We start from the raw sequence: 20,134 nt of genomic DNA, 5'->3' as shown, positions 1-20,134 counted from the left end.
GGGGGGACGAAGAGCCTAGGTGGGAAGGAGCAGGGGAGCCATGGGAGAAGGAGCCGCCGCAGCCGCCTTTTAAGCCTAATCCCTCCGGGATGGGGAACTTGTTGCTGCCTCCTATGTATTTGTAGTGGTAGCTTCACTTGGTGTCGAATCCTGGGCCTGGCCCATGTGGTAACCCAAAGGCCGGCTCATGTAAGCATACATCAAGGGAAGGTTTGTGACATTCCTCCCTCCTTCAAATCCGGCTTGCCCTCAAGCCGATCCGCGCCCTTACCGGCTGGGTCGCAAGGCACTTGACGTCCCTTGGTACTGAAGTGAACATGAGCGATGTTGAAGAAGTAAGCGTCGTCATGCTAATAGTGGTGGCTGAGGCGGCCCTGGTTAAGCCCGGCGTCGAAGTAATAGTGGTGGTCGACGTAGGCCAGCGTGCTAATACTCCCTCCTCCTTGAGAAAGAGCTTGCTCACAGACAGAGAACTCCATGGCACTCACTGAATTCTTGTCACCAATCAACATTCCTTTTTTTTTGCGGGAACCAATCAACATTCCTTGACAGCTAGCAATTTCTTCCGGTGATTGAGAAATCCAAATCGACGAAATATTGCCTCCAGGATCCCACAACCGCCAGGTGGAGGTAGACACCAGTGAGTGGCGCACAGGTCTGAGAAAAATTGCTCAGAGCGAGCTTAGGCTGCACCCAGTCATCGTCATGGCCGCGGCATTCTGTCGAATGCCTTCCATGTGTTCGTGCGTCAGACTGAGAGACAGCAACTGGCTGCAACGAGGGAGTCGAGTAGACAACCAAGGGCACCGATTCCGCCAGACGTGAAATCAGGGGCGCCTCAGAAACGCCAGCGTCATGGTCGGTGCCATACCTCACTTGGATGGAAGATGCAGGAGTGGTGGCCTCGACGCCCATGGTGATGTCGAGGGAGGGCTGGGACGACGTACCGGTGGCAGCCGTCACAGAGGTGGAGATGGTGCCGACGATTTGGCTGCCGCGATCAGAGAGTGTTGCACCGCGACCGAGGGCCGTGGACGAGTCGAGGGCCAGCGAGGTCGGTAAGGGACATGTCCGGAGCAGCCGTTGGGACTGTCGTAGCGGAGGAGGCAACCACGACAGGGATCCTCATGCCGCTCCATCTGCGCGGCCAATTTGGCGTTGTTCGTGGCCAGATCCTCCTGGATCCTGGTTGCAGAATGGGACAATGCCAAATTTGCATTCTGTTCACCAAATCGTCTTCATGGGATCACTCTCGGCCATTTTGTCGAACAGGTAGTGGGCAACGGTATGATTCGATCATGATCCAACCAAGCCACCGCCATTTAAGCTGATCCCTCCAAGATGGGGAACTTGTTGCTGCCTCCTGTGTACTTGTAGTTTTTTTAGGGGTTCATGTGTATTTGTAGTGGTAGCTTTTTTTAGGGGCTTCACTTGGTGTTAGCTTCACTTGGTGTTGGATCCTGGGCCTGGCCTATGTGGTAATCCAAAGGCCAGCCCATGTAAGCATACAGGCAGGGAAGGTTCGTGACAACATGTTTCTTTGTATTTTGCCTCTTTTTATTTTGGTTTTGTGAGAGGACTTGGTTTGCCCGTGTACATCTTAGTTATGCAGAGGCGGGGTGTAATGCTTAAACCTTTTAAGTAATAAAGCACCCCTTGTCGAAAAATGTACCCCGACCGACAAATAGCTCGGCAACAACACAGTCAATACGGATCGAAAGAAGGATAACAGCAACACCTTCAATTATTGGTAATATCGTCGATCACCCGCTCAGTGTGTGTTTTAGATGTAGATACAGCTTTCTTATTTCTTAGTAACAATATTCAATGAAGAACTATTTGTTGAAATCTTTTGAAGGCAACAATAATGTATTGTCCACCATTAAAGTGAAAGTAATGAGAAGAATATATTATTCAAACCTTTAGGTATTTTTTTAAGTATCTGACACCAGTTTTTGTCACCCAAATGATAAGTGTCATACATGTGGCATGAAGCACTCCGGCCCTGACTTTTTTACAACTAAAGTTGCCATCCGAAAAAAAAACAGTTAAAAACAAACTAAGACTTGTCATCCGAAAAGAAGTTGCCATCCTCGTGTTATTAAAGTTGCCAACAAAGACGTTCGGAGTTCCCATGTGTTTGTGCCACACGTGAGGCATTTATCAGGGTCCTTTTGTTAAGGGTAGAGTTGAGGCTGTCATGTTTCAGTTAGTACAGGACTTGGTACTCTCCACTTTGTACACCACGACGGACATACAACGTGTGACTTCAGTTTATACTAAATCAATCGTTCAACAGTTTTATCTATTGTTTACACTACTACCAATTTGCTTTTCATTCAGTTTTACTACAAGTTATTTTGCATACAACCCATATTTAATTCTGCAAGGGATGGAAACTGAAGGGCTCAGATCTGAAGATTTGATTCTGGACGCGAAGAGAACATAGGATCCACCCCCCTCACTGTATGTTGTAAAAGGAAAGAGAAAACATGTTGTCAAAGAAAAGAGAAAGAGAAAACGTAGTCGAAGCAAACCCTCCTTCACGGCAGATAATTTGCATCTCGATCTTTCCCGGCCATTAACGCATCGCGAGAAGTAGCGGCAAGCGAAGCAGAATCGTTTTGGTCGTCTCCGCAGCGGCGCAGCGCGTGCTAGGAGGCAGTAGTATTTCCTTGCCGTACGTGGCTCTGAGACTTTCAGTGGCAATAACTTTGATAGCCTCAATAACTTTGATAGAATCATAGTTTGCTTGATATGCTTCTCGGAAAAACCTCTTACATGGAGATTGCTAAATGGCAACTAATACCAATGTTTTTGGCAAGAGAACATAAAATTGCTGCGATTTTTGCTTGCTATCTATGTTTGGAACAACTACTAAAGCTTAGTTCCTCAGGTCATGTAAAACATTAGAGTTATTTCTTTGTTTATTCAGTTTTGCAGCTGTCGGACCCTTTACGATAATGGTTGTATACACGACACTAGAATTTTGGTTATTTGGCTGGATGCCAGGTAGCTTTTGTTCCTTGCTTTTTGTCTCTTTTGCTCAAAGCAGTAGATACAACATAATTAACAGAGGCGGAGGCGGAATTGGGCCAGGCCCCTAGCATGTTTCTGTACACTTAAAAATTAGATTCGTCTATTTACCCTATGCATGAAAGTCAATCTCATGTATCTTGATTCTCAAAAAAAAAAAATCTCATATATCTTGGTTCGTGTCCACATTATCGCAGTAACATTATAAAGTTGATGATTATACAAGAGATATCTAGTACATGATCAAGGAGCATAATAAATAGTGGATGTCGCTATGTATCCAGTACATATCACCGATCTTTATTAACTTTACTATAGATGGGAAAATCACTCCACGAGCGAGGAGTCACAATCTATCAGTGGAGCTTGAGGGGAAAAAAATACAAGTTGAAGGTAGAATACGCTCTTGCATAACGGAGCTTTCAAGCCTAAATGATGAATTTACTCAAGTTTTGCATTTATAACAAGGGGAAAGTTTTCATCTAGCCGCGTAACTGAGCAGGCCACCCAGCTAGTTGTTAATAGAAATGGACCGTCTTTGCGCCCCGTGACACGGCGGTCAGGCAAATCGTTTGGCAACACTGTGAGCCTTCCGTAAAAAGTATTTGGGTAAACGAAGGCACTGGCGGCAATCTATGGCATGCGTGGTTATTGAAGATGATAAGAAAGGACAACACTATACCATTCACAAAACAATTTGGAAGCTTAGGAGCAACGTAAAAACGGCGAATCCTATTTGGCGCTTAGGACATCTCCAATGCAAGACGCTTCCGTAGACGCTTAAGAAGGTAAAAAATAATGTTCTGAAATAAAAAATAAGCCACACGCCTTCTAGTCCAACGCTGGGCGCTAGTGGTAGGCGCTACTTAATCGTGAAACCAGCCAGAAATCAATTACTGGACTCATCGTTCCTACTCATGCGGGAAAAAAAAATAAGCTAAGCGCCCGCCTCCTTATTTTGCGTCGATGAAGTGGTAAGCGCCAGGATTTATTAGCTTAACTGCTGATTGGGAGGATATTAATCCTAGCGCCTAGTCCTAGCGCCCCCCATTGTAGATGCCCTTATGCGCCCGTTCTCAAACGGGCGCCAGCACGACGCAGCTAGTTGGGCTCGGCCCATCTTGCCCTTTCTTTCGAAAAAATTGAGAAAAAGGACGTTTGGATTTGTTTCTCTTTTCACGTGAGGTTATCTTTTTTATTTTGATGAACATATGGAGGCTTTATTAGTTATATACCACAAACATTGGAGTGTCAGATGCATCTCTTTTACGGTAGGGAACTATCTGTGTTACGCAAGTTTTCCTTTTATCTAAAACGTAAATTCCACAATCCAACGGTGTAATTAATTTTGATGATGTGGATTAATGAGAGATCTTGAAAGGTGTTTCCAATTACTACCTCCGTTTCAGTTTACAAGTCCTACACGTATACCTAGGCTGCCAATTTTATCACCCTAATATAAACTATATAACACCAAAATTATACCTTTTGAAAGTAAAAACTCCGAAGTTTATGTTGGTATATTTTTTGTAATATAGACTTGTATTAGGTTGGTCAAATTGACGACCTAAGAGTACGCGCATGCCCTGTAAACTGAGAAAGAGGTAGTAGTAAATATAAGATCAATATCCATAATCTATTACAATAACTTCAAGCAAGGAAATACAGGGGTCCCATACAAGCTATACCTACGTGAAACTCTAAACAATGAAGCTACGGAACAAACAATCATTACAACATCTGAGCAGTAGCAAATACTGGAGTTCAAAAGTATTATCATGCACGCATAGACAATTGGGAATCATCAATAACCTTCACATTAACTTCAAGGAAATAAAAATCCCAGCCTAATATGCTGCTTCATGCTTCTTCGGAGCTCCATGTAAGAATGGTAAACACATACATCTGATCATATGTCTGGTCAACCATGCAGAAATAAGCAGTCCTCCATGCTCTCTTAAACAACAAGACACAAAACACCACGGAGAGACCCAAAATAAATCCCATAGCGAGTCCAAAATAGAAGGTCATTGGCTCAAAGGAATGTTCATTCCGTTTTTGATCATCTTACATTGTTACATTCTTTCCGGGGCAACTGTTTGGAAGAGGAGGACCACAAAGACCACTGTTGCCATTGTACATGGAAGGTTGCTCTGTGTAGAGGGTGTCAATCTGACGCCCTGATGGTACGCATCCTGTTAGATTGTTATCAGACAAGGCCAAGTAGCTCAAATAGGTTAAATCTGATACGCTCGAAGGGATTCCACCAGAAAGCATGTTCCTCGAGAGGTCAAGTGATTCCAAAGCCTTCAAGGTCCCAAGCTTATTTGGGATTTTCCCACTCAATTGGTTCCACGATAGATTCAAGTTTATCAAGGCATCAAGAACAACTATTTCTTCTGGTATTCTCCCAGTTAAGTGGTTGAAAGATAAGTCAATGCTCACCAAATCTAAAATGCCAATACCATAATCAAGTTCACGTCCCTTGACAGCCACAGAGGAAAAGTCATATTTACGTACAATAGAAATTTTTGCGCTCCATGAAGAAAAAATTCATTCTCAAGATCATGGTTCGGAAACTCGTGTCGATGCTACAGACACGGGAGGTAATCCGAAAACTTATGTCGACGCTACTGACATGAGTGTTACTTCTGACAGAGACGATGCTAGAACTGACGCATGCACATCAAAAGTGATCCTAGAATCAGGTGTCACGTCCATGGTGCTTGGAGGACATTCAGCCGTGTCGCCGTTGGAAGAAGTAGCAGGCAACACAGCAGAAGAAACAACCGAGCTTGAAGGGGAAAGCAGTGCCAACACTCGGTCTGATGCTTTGCTTAGCAGGCCGAAAGTACAGGCCATGGGCACCTGCACTGGTGGCTCAGAAACTGAAAGTGAGCATGGCTCATGTGCTACGCTAGTTAGCCTAGCTTTGGCTGCAGAAGGAAAGTTATACAAAGCCGCACAAGGAGACAGTGCATAGGTAGCCATCCAGAAAAAGGACAAAGTTCCTACACCCGGGAGCAAGGAATGCTAGCATTAGGAGCAACGTGTGATGGCCATGCTAGCAGCAAAATTGGTGATGCACGTGGAGCTGAGCGAGCAGCTTCGTGCATGGCACTAACGTATTCAAAGTCAGAGGATACAAAGGAAGAGTGTTTGCTTGTTTCGCCAAGAGCAGTATGCGAAGCAAAAGGCAAGACTATCCTGAAGGTGCAAGGAGCCGTGCAAGCAACGTGGCCTTCGACAGTAATGGAGGAAAGGAGACCACCACCTACAACCGTATTTTTACAGCCGGTGTTGCACCCACATGTGGAGAAAACTCTTCGGACGCTTGACCCGGTAATGGAGAAATGGAGTGGGCGATGGTGTCTAGCAAATGCCGAGGAATCGGTGGAATTCAAGGGCGCAAATACGAAGGAGTATTGGTGTCAGGCTATGGAAGAGGAGTTGAGGTCGATCCACGGCAATAATGCATGGGAGCTTGTGGATCTTCCCAACAATGAAAAAGTCATGGATCTCAATTGGGAATTAAGATCAAGAAAGATGTCGAAGCGTCCGTGAAACACCTAGTGAGGCTAGCTAGTAGCCAAAGAGTACGTGCAAGAGGAAGGTGTGGACTTCAAAGAAGTGTCCATCCCTGTTGCAAAGATGGAATCGGTGAGATTACTCATACCTCTTGCGACTCAAGAATCATGAATTCATCACATGGATGTAAAATCCGTGTTTTTGAACAAAGAGTTACAATGAGATGTTTATGTGAACCAACCACCCGGATTCATCAAAGAGGGAGAAGAGTACAAGGTACTGAACCTTCACAAAGTCTTGTACGAGCTACGGCAAGGCTCTCGGGCACGGAACATCAAACTTGATCAGACGACGGTTTCTCTTGGATTTGAGAAAGCCCCACTAGAGTATGCAATGTACAAGCAAGGTGAAGGAAAGGATCGTCTACTAGTTGGCATCTATGACGACGACCTATTGATAGCTGAAGCAAATGAAGAGGTGATTGCAAAGTTCAAGCTACAAATGAAGGAGCTTTTCAAAATAGATGATCTCGACCTATTGAGTTACTACCTCGAGATGGAGGAATATCAAAAGCCAGAGGGAATCACACTATGCCAGAAGGCATACGCATGAAAGGCACTTGAAAGTTGTGGCATGAAATATTGCAATCCAGTTGATGCTCCAATTAAACCTCATGTTGAGATGATCAAGAAGGAGATGGTGAAACTACTCAGCTACAATGGTAGTGACAAGGAAGGAATTGTTGATGACCGTAAGAGTATTTCGGACATGGCATATTTTCTTAGTGGAAGCATAGTAAGCTGGTTATCACGAAAGCAAAAGTGGTGACATCGACTTCTAGTGAAACAGAGTGTCAAGGTGTGTGGCTAGGGAGGCTACACGGTGATCTCATGGATCGAGATCCGAAACAAGTGGTGCTCAACGTTGACAGTTAGTCTACGACTTTTCTACGCGAGGATCCAGTGCAGCGTGAAAGGAGCAAGCACATTGATACGATGTATCACTATATAAAGGACTGCGTGAAAGAAGGGAAGACGTAGGTTAACTACAATCGCATCGATGATCATCTAGCACACATCCTAAGCAAGGCTTTGAATCAAAAGAAGTTCTTAGAGATGCGAGAAAGATCGGCGTCGGAGCTGTAACGTAACGACGTCATGTTTAGAGGGGGAGGGGGTGATTGTTGGAAAAAACACGACAAGACGTATCCATGTCCAGCACTATGTGCATGTACGTGTCTGTTAGTTTTCCTATCCTTCACCGAGTAGGATTAGATTCGTTGGCAAGTTAGCTAGCTAATATATATACTTATGTACCCCTGTACTCTTTGTATCGTGAGATCGCAAAGCAATAAAGTAAAACAGGAACCACACGTTCCTGTGGCAATACCTTTGCTTCGTGTGCATGCGTGAGTACTAGATTGATCCTTCGATCGACTAGCTAGCTACTACGTGCGTGGTTCGTCTCGCCATATTTCGCTTCGGCCAAGTGCATCGGCCAACAGCCGATTGATTGAGACTCGTCAGCGTTGTTTCGTTCGTCGTCATTGTCGTTCGTCGTCGGTCGTCGCTGTCGCCGGAAAGTACTTGTCGTTGGGTCCGGGCCAACAAACTCTAAGGATAGATGTACGAGGTAGGTAGTTATCTCGCCAAATGTTAACATTCTAACCATCTTTAATGCGCCAAAGACTCCTTCAAAAGTTTCAGCCCAGACAAACTTTCCAAGTAAATCAATATTCAAAAAGATGACCATTATGATAATTTTTTGCCTTCATCGAGGCACACAAAGAGAATCTTTTTTTTTTAAGCTTACAAAGAGAATCTTGAGTTACCAACAAACTCCAAGACTGTCTTAGCCAGAATAGCATGATTGAATATACACAGGTCACAGAAGCCCATACATCCATGTACTTTTTAAGCTTTGGTTGCTTTATCCCACGCAAGCCAATGAATTTTCTTCCCCCCCCCCCCCCCCCCCCCCCCCCCCCCCCCCCCCCCCCCCACGCCATCACTAAAAGTCAAGGATAATTTGAGATAAATCATCACATAGACTCATTGGGAATTCAAAAACCCTTATAGCTTAAGTTGGTACGCCCAAAGCACCAATTTAACCAAAGTTTTCTTGGCCGCCCCAGAAAAATATTTCTTAACCAAATCAGCCCTTCAATGTACCAGCTTTCATGCGCCCCTCAGTAATGGGAAGCCCCGAATAGTTATCATCAAAGCAATTTGCGACCACCTCAGGAATAACTATAACCGCTACTTGGTCTTAAATACTGCATCTTTTACCAAACAAGATTTAACACTTGAGAGGTCTCAATTATTGGCATGTTCCCAACTCATACCATGCCAAAAAAATCTTAATAACCAACTCTTGATCAAGAGGGTCTTTGAAAAATAATAGAAGGTCATTTGCAAAGAAGTAAATGAGAAACCCAGGCGCTCGGCTACAAATTTTGAAGTCTTGAAGCAGCCCCTGGTTGTAGCATCATCCAAGAGAATCGACAGGGCATGAACAACCAACAAAGATAGGTAGGGCGAGTGATGGTCACCTTGGCTAATCCCTCGAGTTGGAGTGAAATAATCCAGTAGATGACGATTGAAGAGAATAGTGTATTTTATCGAGGTAACACAAGTCATGATCTATCTAGCCCAACATGAAGAAAAAAGAAGCACCCGAAGCATGCCTCCCATAAAAATTCCAATCCACTCTAACATATGCTTTTGCGAAGTCAAATTTGTAGTCACAAAAATGAGCACGACCATACTTTAAAGTACTCATGGAAAGCATACGTTAAAAGGCGATTAGGGCAGTATCCGTGATCATACAACACTCTGTGAAGGAGAAGTCATACCATCAAGAATAAGCGACAAACGGTTAACCATGCAGTTGGATATACTTCTGTAGATAACATTGCAGAGGCTGATGGGGCAATAGGGTGTTACTAACCTCATCATCAGTGAAAGGTTGACAAAGTTCTTCATTTATCTCCAAAGACACCCTAGGCTGTAAAATAAAGGATCGGTACGCATTAGCATCGTTAGCATACAACGAAGTAAAATAATCATGTAGCCCATCCAACATATTCGTGGATGCCCCACCTCCAAGTACACACTTTTATTCTTTTTAGTTCTGCCACAAGGTTTTAGATTAAAGAAACTCATACCACGGTCACCATCATATGGAGCACCTATGTTGTACCAGGCTCCACGCCCGCCCATGGAAACAATGCAAAGTGTTTCAATTATCCGCAGCTTAGGATTGGGCATATGCATATGTTAGATAGATCGTGCTAGTAGTGAGGACTTCAAACCCCCTGAGAACACCTCAATTACCCAAGCACCACCCGTGTATTCTACTCTCTTTTCTTTTACCGTCTCCCCTTATTGTTCTTAGTTAATTAAATACCCTGTTTTATTATTTCCATAGCAACTGGTAGAAAAAAAGTATTTCTAGACTACGGTGTAGGTGCGAACGTAGCTGCGTCCGTGAGCACACAGTTGTAGGGTTAGAAGTTGCTTGCACGTTGCTCCCTGTGGGTGACAAACTCTACTTATCATGAATTGTAATAACCTTTTGCACTTGAAGGCCATCAATGGCTAGAACCTTCTTTTAGAGAAGAAATAGAAGAAGTTATACATCTTGTTTTTTAGAACGGAGAAAGTAATGAATAACGAGTGCATCTCCACCGAGAAAAAAAAAGAACAAGCCAATGGCAATTAAGCATGTATGTTTCTTGGCAATTAAGCGTGTATGTTTCTCATGTGCGTAAAATGTAAGGTTCAGAAAATCGAAGAATCTATGTGAGCTTTCAGTTGTGATGGTTGAGGCAAAAAAGCATGAACAATATGATATTGTTTACAAGCTTCTTAAGTTATTTTTTTTGTGGGTGTACAAGCTTCTGAAGTTGGTTCTAATTCTTCCAGTAGCCACTGCTAGTGTTGAAAGGTTATTCTCCTCAATGAACTATGTGAAGAATCAATTAAGGAACAAAAAATGGGTGATGAATATTTGAACATTTGCATGGTTACATTTGTTGAGAGAGAATTCTTCAACAAAGTGAAAGACGAAGATATCATCAATCTCTTCCAGAAAGTGGATCGCACAGTTATATTGTAATTCCTTTTCTATTTTGTAATGTTCTTTAATTGTCAGAGATATTGCCACAATGTCATTTGGTTACTGTTATGGATATATGGTCATTGGCTCATGCTGGGGGTTGTTTCCTACACATTTGTTGTCCTATATAGTATAAATTGCTATTAAATTGCATAAGTTTTATTTACAATGAATACCGAGGAGCAAATTCCTGGCTCCGCCACTACATGCAGCATATCTTAGGGAAAAGACGCGTGGGGGACCATGTCATGGAACGAGCGGCCGTGTGGGTTAAGGGGGCACGTGTAGACATAGCAGTGGGCCGTCTGGACACGTGGTTGGCAGTGGAAGGGGCTGATGGGCATTATCAGCCGGCCGAAAAGAAAACAAAGAAAAACATTTGGATCGAAAAAGGCAGATGACAAAGGCATAAGAAAGCGTGAGCCGGCACCCCGCCAGAAAAAAAAGCGTGAGCCGGCCCATGTGCAGGCGCGTTTTCTTAGATTCACTAGGGCGTTTGCCAAAAGGATTTTCCCTGTCGGCGACCTCCTCTCCTCTGTGCACGTACATACGTGTTCGTACATCACCATTGTATTGTGCCGACCTGCTGCATGACACGATGATGCACACGTCGCGAGAAGTCGAGGACAGATCACCTAGGCTACTCGGCGGGCACTTTTCTGGCTAAGGTAGAAGCAGCCTTTTGGGTTGCTGCTCCTGCTACGTACATCCTCGTATATAGACGCGCGCAGGACGCCAAGGGTGCTACAGTACCACCTCGTGATCTACTCCCATTCCATCCCCGCGATCAGCATTCCGGCCGGCGACGGTGACGGCAAAGGGCAGCGGCGCAGCAGCAGAAGCAAGAAGCTCATCCGGACCCGATCGAGGTGCGTACACGCCGCAAAAGAAAAGAAAAGCAGATGCATCGATTCCCTAAAAAGAAACTTGAATATGCGCGCGCGCACGCAACATTTGATTGGTCCGATCGAGGGGAGCAACAGCACGCACGGCTCCACTCCATTTTTCAGGGTGGAGGCGCCCACTCCCCACTGCATTACGCGCGCCCACATGCATGGTTTATTCCCACGCCGCCGCTGCACTCTCCACACCCATACACTGGTTTAGATTCGGAGGAGGCCACGGCAGGAAGATGTAGATCTCGCCGGCGATGGGATTGTCGTTGTGCGGGGAGCGCGGGCACCTGGGCGTGCCATCGTGGGGAGCGTGCGGTATACCACCAGCGTACGCCGGCCGGTAAGGTCGACTGGTCGTTCGGCGGCAATTCCGAGGAAGCCCAATTCGTCACCGTTTGGACCTCCGCTGCTGCCCGTATTGCAGCCTTCGATCGTCTCCAACTCCGACCGCCTAGATCTCCACTCGCCAGTGAATCCTTCTTGTGCACACATCTCTCTCTCTCTCTCTCTCTCTCTCTAGCTAAGCAAGTAGCAACACTACATGAGTCCAACAGCAGCAGGTATATGGTTCCCACATGCTTTTGTCTGAATCAAAGTAGTAATTGAATGCGAGTAGAGCATGCTTTTGTCTTTTTGAGACATTATTCATACTGGATTTGACATTTTCTTTCTCTACGTGCATTTCGAAACTTGGATTTCAACATTTTAGGGGATGTAGACATATGTCCTGTGAATGTCCACAAATCTTTTTAGATTTTTTCCAAAACGATTCAAATTTTAGTTTTTCATTGTTGGAGCATGAGAGCAAGTGAGATTTTGGAGCAATCTGAGTAGTAACTGAATGCTATGAGTGCTTTCCGGTATGGTTCCAGCTGGGCTCCGAATGCTATCGTGCTATCTTTTCTTATTATTCTGAAAAATCTGAGTAGTAACTGAATCCCCGTAGCTAGAGTAGAGCATGATTTGCTTCTATCGCATAAATAAATTGCAAACTCGGTTCAGTATATCCAAAAGAGTTATACTAGGCAGAGGCATGGCCATTTTATCATCATTAATTTTTTTTTGTACACCAAAGCACCTTGCACCCCCGCTCGAAAACATAGCAACATATATCCAAAAAATTAAAAACTTTGTAGCTTGGATTATGACCAAGTGTTTTAGGTTCTTGCAAAATTTGGTGGTCAAATGACATCCGAGGAGCCTCGCAAAAAAAAAATTGTGCTCAAACATATGAACAGTAAACTTGGGTGTAGAGCAGAGTTTGTATTTCATTTTGTACCGAGCTCCTCGGATGTCATTTGGCCACCACATTTTGCAAGCATATAAAACATTTGCGCATAATCAATGCCACAAAGTTCCATACTTTTTTGATATTTTTGCATAGTTGGTTTGATTTTACCGTTCATTTTGTGGGTGCAGCCACTACTTTCCATTTCAGTAATTTCATCCTTGTACTATCTTTGGTATCTGTGTTATCTTCCTTTTTCTGCACTATCATCATTTCAGTAATCTCATCCTTGCACAATTACCATCAGTAATGAACCATGAATAATTAACAACACACAACCAAAAGGCAGCAAATCTTGTTGTCTGTCTTAACTTTTTTTTTTTGAATTTTCAATTGGGAAATTTCCCCCCATCAAAAAGCAGCAAATTTTGAATTTTCAATGGCTGCTTTCTTTTCTCTTTGTTCCATTACTATTTCAGTAGGCACATGAATTCTTCTAATTTGCCATTCTTTGCAGTTTGTTGTCAATATGTGGCTGTCAAACTAATTATCATCAGAAATAGAACTACGAATAGTTGACCACACACAACCAAAAACAGCAAATCTAGTTGTCTTTTTTCGATAGAGTGTGGATTTTATTGGCTCAAAATGAAGCATCAAGAGAAAACAGCAAATCTAGTTGTCTGTCTTAACTTTTTCGTTTTTGAATTTTCAACGGGGGAGTTTTTCCCACCTGAATCTTTGCCATTAACAGGGGCCAAAACGCCCAGATGTGTTGCATGTACAACATGCATGACAGCAGAGAGGTACAGGGGGAGAGAGGGGGGTGTTTCGAATCGAACGGGCATCCGCCGCAGCATTCAGAGCTTTCGGAAGCCGCACCCTCCATAGCACGGCGTCCTCCATGTAGAGCTTCAGCAGCTGAGGCAGCAATGGGGGCATCCTGCCTTGTTTTGTATTCTTTGTCTGTCTTAACTGAAGGAACATCCTGTACTATTTCTTGGATGCTTTCTTTTTTCCTGTATGTTTTGTTACTATTTCAAAAGGCACAAAAATTCTTCTAATTTGTCATTCTTTGCCGTTTGTTGTCAATATGTGGCCGTCAAACTAATTACTTTTTCTTTGATGTTTTTTTTTCTGTCTGTTCCGTTATCATTGATAGTAGTGGAACCCGATCCTTTTCCAGGATCGTATGAAAAGAAAACATGTGGCTGTCAAACGGATTACTTTTTATTGGCTCAACTCAAACTAGCTATGAACATGCATCTCTCTTTATCTCTCAGTAGTTGTATATGTGCATGTAACTGAGGGAATACTACGGAATATAACAGGTAATGTGTCTGCAGGTTGACGCACCCTTCACACAAACCTCTCCACGCCCTACCCGGCCGCTAAGAGAATGAGTTTTCAGTCCTGGAACCATCCTGCGGCGGTGCAGCATATTGTGCGCAATGAACAAGCCATAGTCGACAACCTTACTGAAGATAACGCGACAAGGGTGTTGGCTAGCAGAAGGACAGCAGAGGGCGAACAGTTGTACTTAGTCTATGATCAGGGTAGTGCTGGGACTAGTCCCCCAAATAAGCTGCTCGTCAAGAAGTTCCACAATGCGAACCCAGCGCTACAAGTAGACGGCAATGTCATGTACCGCTGCAACTCGGAGATGTTCCTGTTAGCCAACATTTCTCACAAAAACATCATCAAAGTTGTAGACCATATCCAGAGGGAAGACGCAATCATGCTCATTTATGAGTATCCGGTTCATGGAAGCCTTCGATCCTGGCTGCACCAACCCATGGATGCCGGTCGGCACCTGAGCTGGCCGGACAGGAGGGGCATCGCCATTGGTGTGGCCAGAGGGCTCCGCCAGTTACACCACAGATGCAACAAACTGTTTGTCCACCACAACATCAACTCTGAAAACATCTTGCTTGATCAGAATTTCAAGGCCGTGATAGCCAGCTTTGGCGCTGCACAGGTTAACATGGCGGGGCTCGGCCAACCCTTGCCAATCACGGACCTGCGTCCTGGTAACTTTGGGTACGCAGCTCCAGGTAATGGAATTCTGTCTTAACTTTTGTTAGTTACAGTGAATTATTATGTCTTAACTAGCTTGGTCTTTTAACTAATACTACAAATGATTAACTGCAGAATATGGGTTGGGGAAAAACCAGCTGACGGAGAAGGTAGACATTTACAGCTTTGGAGTGCTGATGCTGGAGCTTGTCACAGGGCGGATGACCAATGAAGCTACAACAGATGGTCATTTGGCGAATTGGGCACAGAACAACTTCCGTACACTGATGGCGAACCAACAGGAAGCATTCCAGAATGTTGTGGACAGGAGCATACCAGATCAAGCACGGTACAGGGAGGAGATGGCAACTGTGTTCATGCTGGGCGTGGATTGCACTACTGTGGATCCGAAGGAAAGGCCATCCATGCGGATGGCTCTCAAACGACTCCGCCGCTGCCGTTGGCGTGCCCCATTCCGTGGCCTCCTCACCGGCTTTCTGATGTGACGCTCGTTGTTTTTTTTTTTTTGAAAGAACATTCACGCATGCATGTATGGACCATATGATGACTCGTTTGAACTAATTTGAATAACGTGGACTGTTCTACCCTTTTCTCATAACATTCTATTGCCCAATTGTGTTCAGTTCACCTATGCAAAATTCCGCTGCTTAGTCTCCTTCTCTTTGTGCAAACTCTTCTTGCTGCTAGTTCTGAGGACTTGAACAAGTAGTATCTGAACATAACATTATCCCCGGGATTATTATTATTTACATTCTGCAGGATCCCGCAAAAACGAGACTTCCTTTGTTTCTCCTTCATTCAGGCTCCTAAGTTGTGCATATTTTTTAGTTACTTATTTAAGAAGAGCGGCTTAGTATATTGCCAACGGAACCTGAAGAATTCTTCAGGACTACATCCCAAGCTCTTTTGCCATATACTTTTCTTGATATATTCTGCCTGTGTAAATGTGTAGATTCACAACGCTTCTCGGTATGGATGGATGGATGGCTTCATTAGTGTTCTCTGATGGGCAGCACATTGATCAGGTAACCTCACTACACTACTCGATATGGTCGTAGAATGCTTTTATGATTAACTAAGTAGTATAGTTAAGCATCATCTAGGTGACTAGGAGTGAATTTGCAAATAGCTCATATATAGGTAAACAATCTCCAACATAGTTATTAGTGGGTTTAATTTCTCTATACATAATATTTATTTTTCTTTCCGTGTATAGATTTCTCATGTACTTTGTGTGTTATGCTTTCATTTTAATATTTTTTTTCCGAAGTGAAGTCTCTGTCAGTCCATGTTTATCTTCTGGCCTTCAATCACTGGTAGAAAACAGGGCCTTTAGTCCCGGTTCGTAAGGGCCTTTAGTCCCGGTTCTGGAGCCGGGACTAAAGTGTCGGTACTAATGCCCTGACCCTTTAGTCCCGGTACCAATGGTTGTGGGCCAGGAGCGAGGCCCATTGGTCCCGGTTCATCCCACCAACCGGGACCAAAAGGTCTAAATGAACCGGGACTAATGCCTTAGCCGGACGAACCGGGACCAATGCTCACATTAGTCCCGGTTCTAGACTGAACCGGGACTAATGGGCTGAGCCGGCCTGAACCATAGCCCTTCAGTTACTAGCTTGGTTTTTTTTTTCAGCCAATCGGCTACCTAATTCAATGATTAGTATCAAACGCTGGACCAGTTTTAATAACGTTATAGAAAAATATGCCTCATGTGCTCTGATTCTAAGATTTTAGATCGCCATTATCATTCTCATGCATATGGTTTTCGTGCATGTTGTATAAAGGCTTTTGTGTTTCTGCACCAGTGGAATGCATTCCAAATTTGCATTAGACTATCAGATCTTAGTTGATGTTGCACTTCCTCTTTGGGGAAATTCTTTCGCCTTGGTTCTTAACCGAGGGAAATTCTTTCTGCCGTAGTTTACCTATCACAGATCTTATCGCTTAGGGCTCTTTTCTTGTTTTTTTAAGCGTCTACACATAGCTTTGGTCTTATATGACTTTGCTATTTGTCGGCGTGTTTTTTATGTGTGTGTGTGAGTTGGTGTTGGCTGTGTGCATCCTAATTATGCAGAGGCCGGGTGTGTGCTCATGTGTTATGTATCTTCTTGATGCTTCATTTTTAGTTAATAAAATCCATCCTTTATCAAAAAAAACTATTTATCTTAGGGGAAATCCTCCGACTTCAGCGCGACCTAGGACATCTTAGAATACTTGTATTTTGTCTTTTTTTTCTTACTTTTTGAGACCGAATTTGGTTTGGCTATGTGCATCTTAGTTATACGGAGGCCGGATGTAATAATTAAATCTTTTAAGTAATTATAAAGCGCCCATTGTCCAAAAAATATATTTTATAACTTACATTTAATAGCAAGATAGGCATATGCTAATATAATGAACACCACATTCGGTCTGAAGAACATCAAATGTACATGCACTAACTCGTAGAAATAAACCTCCAAACTACCATCAAGAGCAAGTGCCGCAAGATACCATTTCTAGGGCCAGAATTATTTCTGAGCCGGAGTTCAGAGAATTCATGCTTCATGGTTTCCTCTAAAACAATGAAATGAACTCTTGACTAAACTATGATTTCTCCGAGGAATCTTATTTTTAGGGTATCTGACACATTTGATGCCTAAAAAGGCGCACACAAGCAGTTGGGACACACATGTATTATACTAGTATACGTTGACAAAAAGAAAAGCAAACCTAGGAGCTTTCTTTTCTTTCATTGTTTGGTAAGGGACTGAACAAAGCTGGCAGTTGAAAGTAACTAGCAACGGCCGGTCGTCCAAGCTTGTTATAATTATTAGGTGAAGATCCAACCTCGTTTTCGGCAAAGTCCTGGCATCTTCATACTTTGTGGGTTAACTATGACCATTAACTGTACCAATAATATGTGAATCATGTATTGTAAAAAAAAATGTCATCCGTTGACAACTTAAAAGTGAGCAACCACCTAATAAACAAAACTCAGAATTTTTTTGATGAAAACCATACAGAAAAAAATTCAAAACATTTTTACTTCTAGTACAGATATGCATAGTGGCCAGCCTGTTGGTAGTGTAGTATACCATTCAAAATACTTATCGGAGAAATAAATGTATTTAGATGTATTTTAATTCTAGATACATTTATTTTTATCTATTTTTTCAACATGTGTTTCCGAACGGAGGGAGTACTAATCAAGGAAGATTCATGTTTGAATCTCATGCACAAATTTCCATCCTTCTTCAATAAACGCAAGACCTCCACCAAACTTCGCTTAAGACCTGACAGTTGTAAAATTCACCGCGTCACATGGAAAAGACCAAAAAGACAGGCAGCCTCATTTCAGCAGAGAGCGTAGAGCCTCATTTCAGCAGAGAGCGTAGAGCCTCATTTCAGCAGAGAGCGTAGAAAAAAAGGACTAGGGTACGTGCTTATCTGAGGAGTCACGTGATCCTACTTTTGTATACGGTTTTAAAAATGTGCGTGTTGGACCATCTACAGCAGGGCCGGAGACAGGCCCCAGGCCCCCAGGGCCTGGGCCCGGGCATGAGGCCCAACTCCTTTGGTGACTATAGTGTACCCGAGACGTGAGGCCCAAATCCAGGGGTATTGCTTGAAGGCGGCCCGGGGCGCGTTGCCGGCCTGGCTCCGCCACAGCCAGGTGCCCAAAAGCTACCTCAAATGTCCGGATGGATGCTCCGGCCACGGACCGGTCACAAAAATGCGATACATACGGACGCATTAAACATGCCTCAAACACTCGGACTGACCGTCATCCATATCTAGCCCAAATATGAAATGGATATGGGGTGTCCAGGCGTGTCTGCCACGTCGGACGCGACAACTCTACCCCACATCAAAATACATCAAATCCAGCCCCTCGACTGTCGTGGTAATCTCACGTCAGATGCGAGTGGGTGGCTTATCGTGGGTGGAGCCATGAGGACGTCATCGGATTCCGGAAGCGAGAGTGAGCACGGGCTCGAAGGCATACGAGACGAATCCAGGTTCGGGGTTCTCCGGAGAGATAGCACCCCTAGTTCTGCTAGGATGACTATGATCAAAGGCGTACAAGGTTGCTCCTTGAGCTGTTTTGCTAGAGGAGGAAGAATGGCAGGGCTAGCTCTCTTCTCCTAGCTATGGTGGTGTATGGGAATGAAGGTTGAACCCTTTGCATGGGTGAGCCCTCAGGAGTTTTATAGGCCAACCCCTAGGGGTACAATGGTAATACGGCAGGGTGTAGGACCCGAATGTCAGTGTCTAAGATCGTCGGGTTCTCCGCCGGCTGTTAGGGCCCACCTCTAGAGGGCCCCCCGGCGGCTGAGAATCCGGCCGACAGGTAGGGCCCGTCGCCTGCGGGCCACGCTTATTGCCTTTTGTTGTAGCTTTGTGTTTGATGACGGATGCTACGTCAGGAGTCGTATGGCTACAGTCCCGCGTCAGGCGGGTTGGTGGCCGCTTGGTCAGCGCACACTGTAGACACGCTCTGTCTCGTCGGAGTAGGTGAGTGCGGACTCCGAGGGGAGGGGAGGGCCGGCTGCTGGAGGCCGGCCCGCCCCCGAAGCCGCCTTCTAGTAATGCGCCGTCTTCTGGGAGCCCGCAGACAGGTAGGCCCCGCCGCCTGCGGGCCATACTGGTTGTCCTTTGCGGTAGCATGACCCTTGCTGACGAGGGCCATGTCATGAGTCGCATGGCTATAGTCCAGCGTCTGGTAGGTAGGTGGCCGCTTGGTCAACTCATAATGTAGCCACACTCCTCCGGGATTCAGGGGAGCAGGTGGCCCTGTAGCCTCACCCCGTCTTGTCGTAGTGGTTGAGCGCGGACTCCGAGGAGAGGAGGGGCTGTCTGCTAGGAGCCGACCTCCCCCAAGGCCGCCTTCTGAGAATGCTCCGTCTTTTGGGAGCCGGCCGCTTGGTCCTAGCCGGTCCAAGCTGCCGGCCGCTTGTCTGGAAGGTGTGAGGGGCTTTGCTAGCCCCAGTGTCTTGAAATGTCATTAGGTTCGGATCACGCTACCCGAGGTCTACGCCCCCGACAGTAGTCCCCGAAGCTGGTGAGGCGCCACGGCTCAAAGCTGGAGTGCCTCAGCAGTTTTCTCCTCCGAGAGATCTAGTGCCTTTGCTTTGTCTGGCTTGAAGAAGCCGCCTGCCAGGAGCCGGCCGAGGCAGAGCCGGCCGCCTGATGGATTTGAATCGCTGTGGAGGGCGCCGGGCTGACGCCGTCAGGTGACGCGCTTGCCGCCCGTTGCACGCTTGCCACGCGTTGCCAGCAGGTCAGGCTGGCCTGCCAGCCCACGCAC

The 20,134-nt window shown here is 45.0% G+C and overlaps 1 protein-coding gene across 1 annotated transcript; it reads left to right on the top strand.

Annotated features, from left to right (window-relative positions):
* Positions 1-11,746: 11,746 nt before the first annotated feature.
* LOC125523772 (receptor-like protein kinase 7) lies at positions 11,747-15,375 on the top strand. Its single transcript, XM_048688842.1, has 2 exons — positions 11,747-14,861; positions 14,959-15,375. The coding sequence occupies exons 1-2, from the start codon at positions 14,207-14,209 to the stop codon at positions 15,327-15,329; spliced, it is 1,026 nt and encodes a 341-aa protein (XP_048544799.1). The 5' UTR covers positions 11,747-14,206; the 3' UTR covers positions 15,330-15,375.
* The last annotated feature ends 4,759 nt before the right edge of the window (positions 15,376-20,134 follow it).

Source organism: Triticum urartu, chromosome 7 (genome assembly GCF_003073215.2).
Source record: "Triticum urartu cultivar G1812 chromosome 7, Tu2.1, whole genome shotgun sequence".
NCBI lineage: Eukaryota > Viridiplantae > Streptophyta > Magnoliopsida > Poales > Poaceae > Triticum > Triticum urartu.
This window is presented reverse-complemented; position numbering and strand designations above follow the sequence as displayed.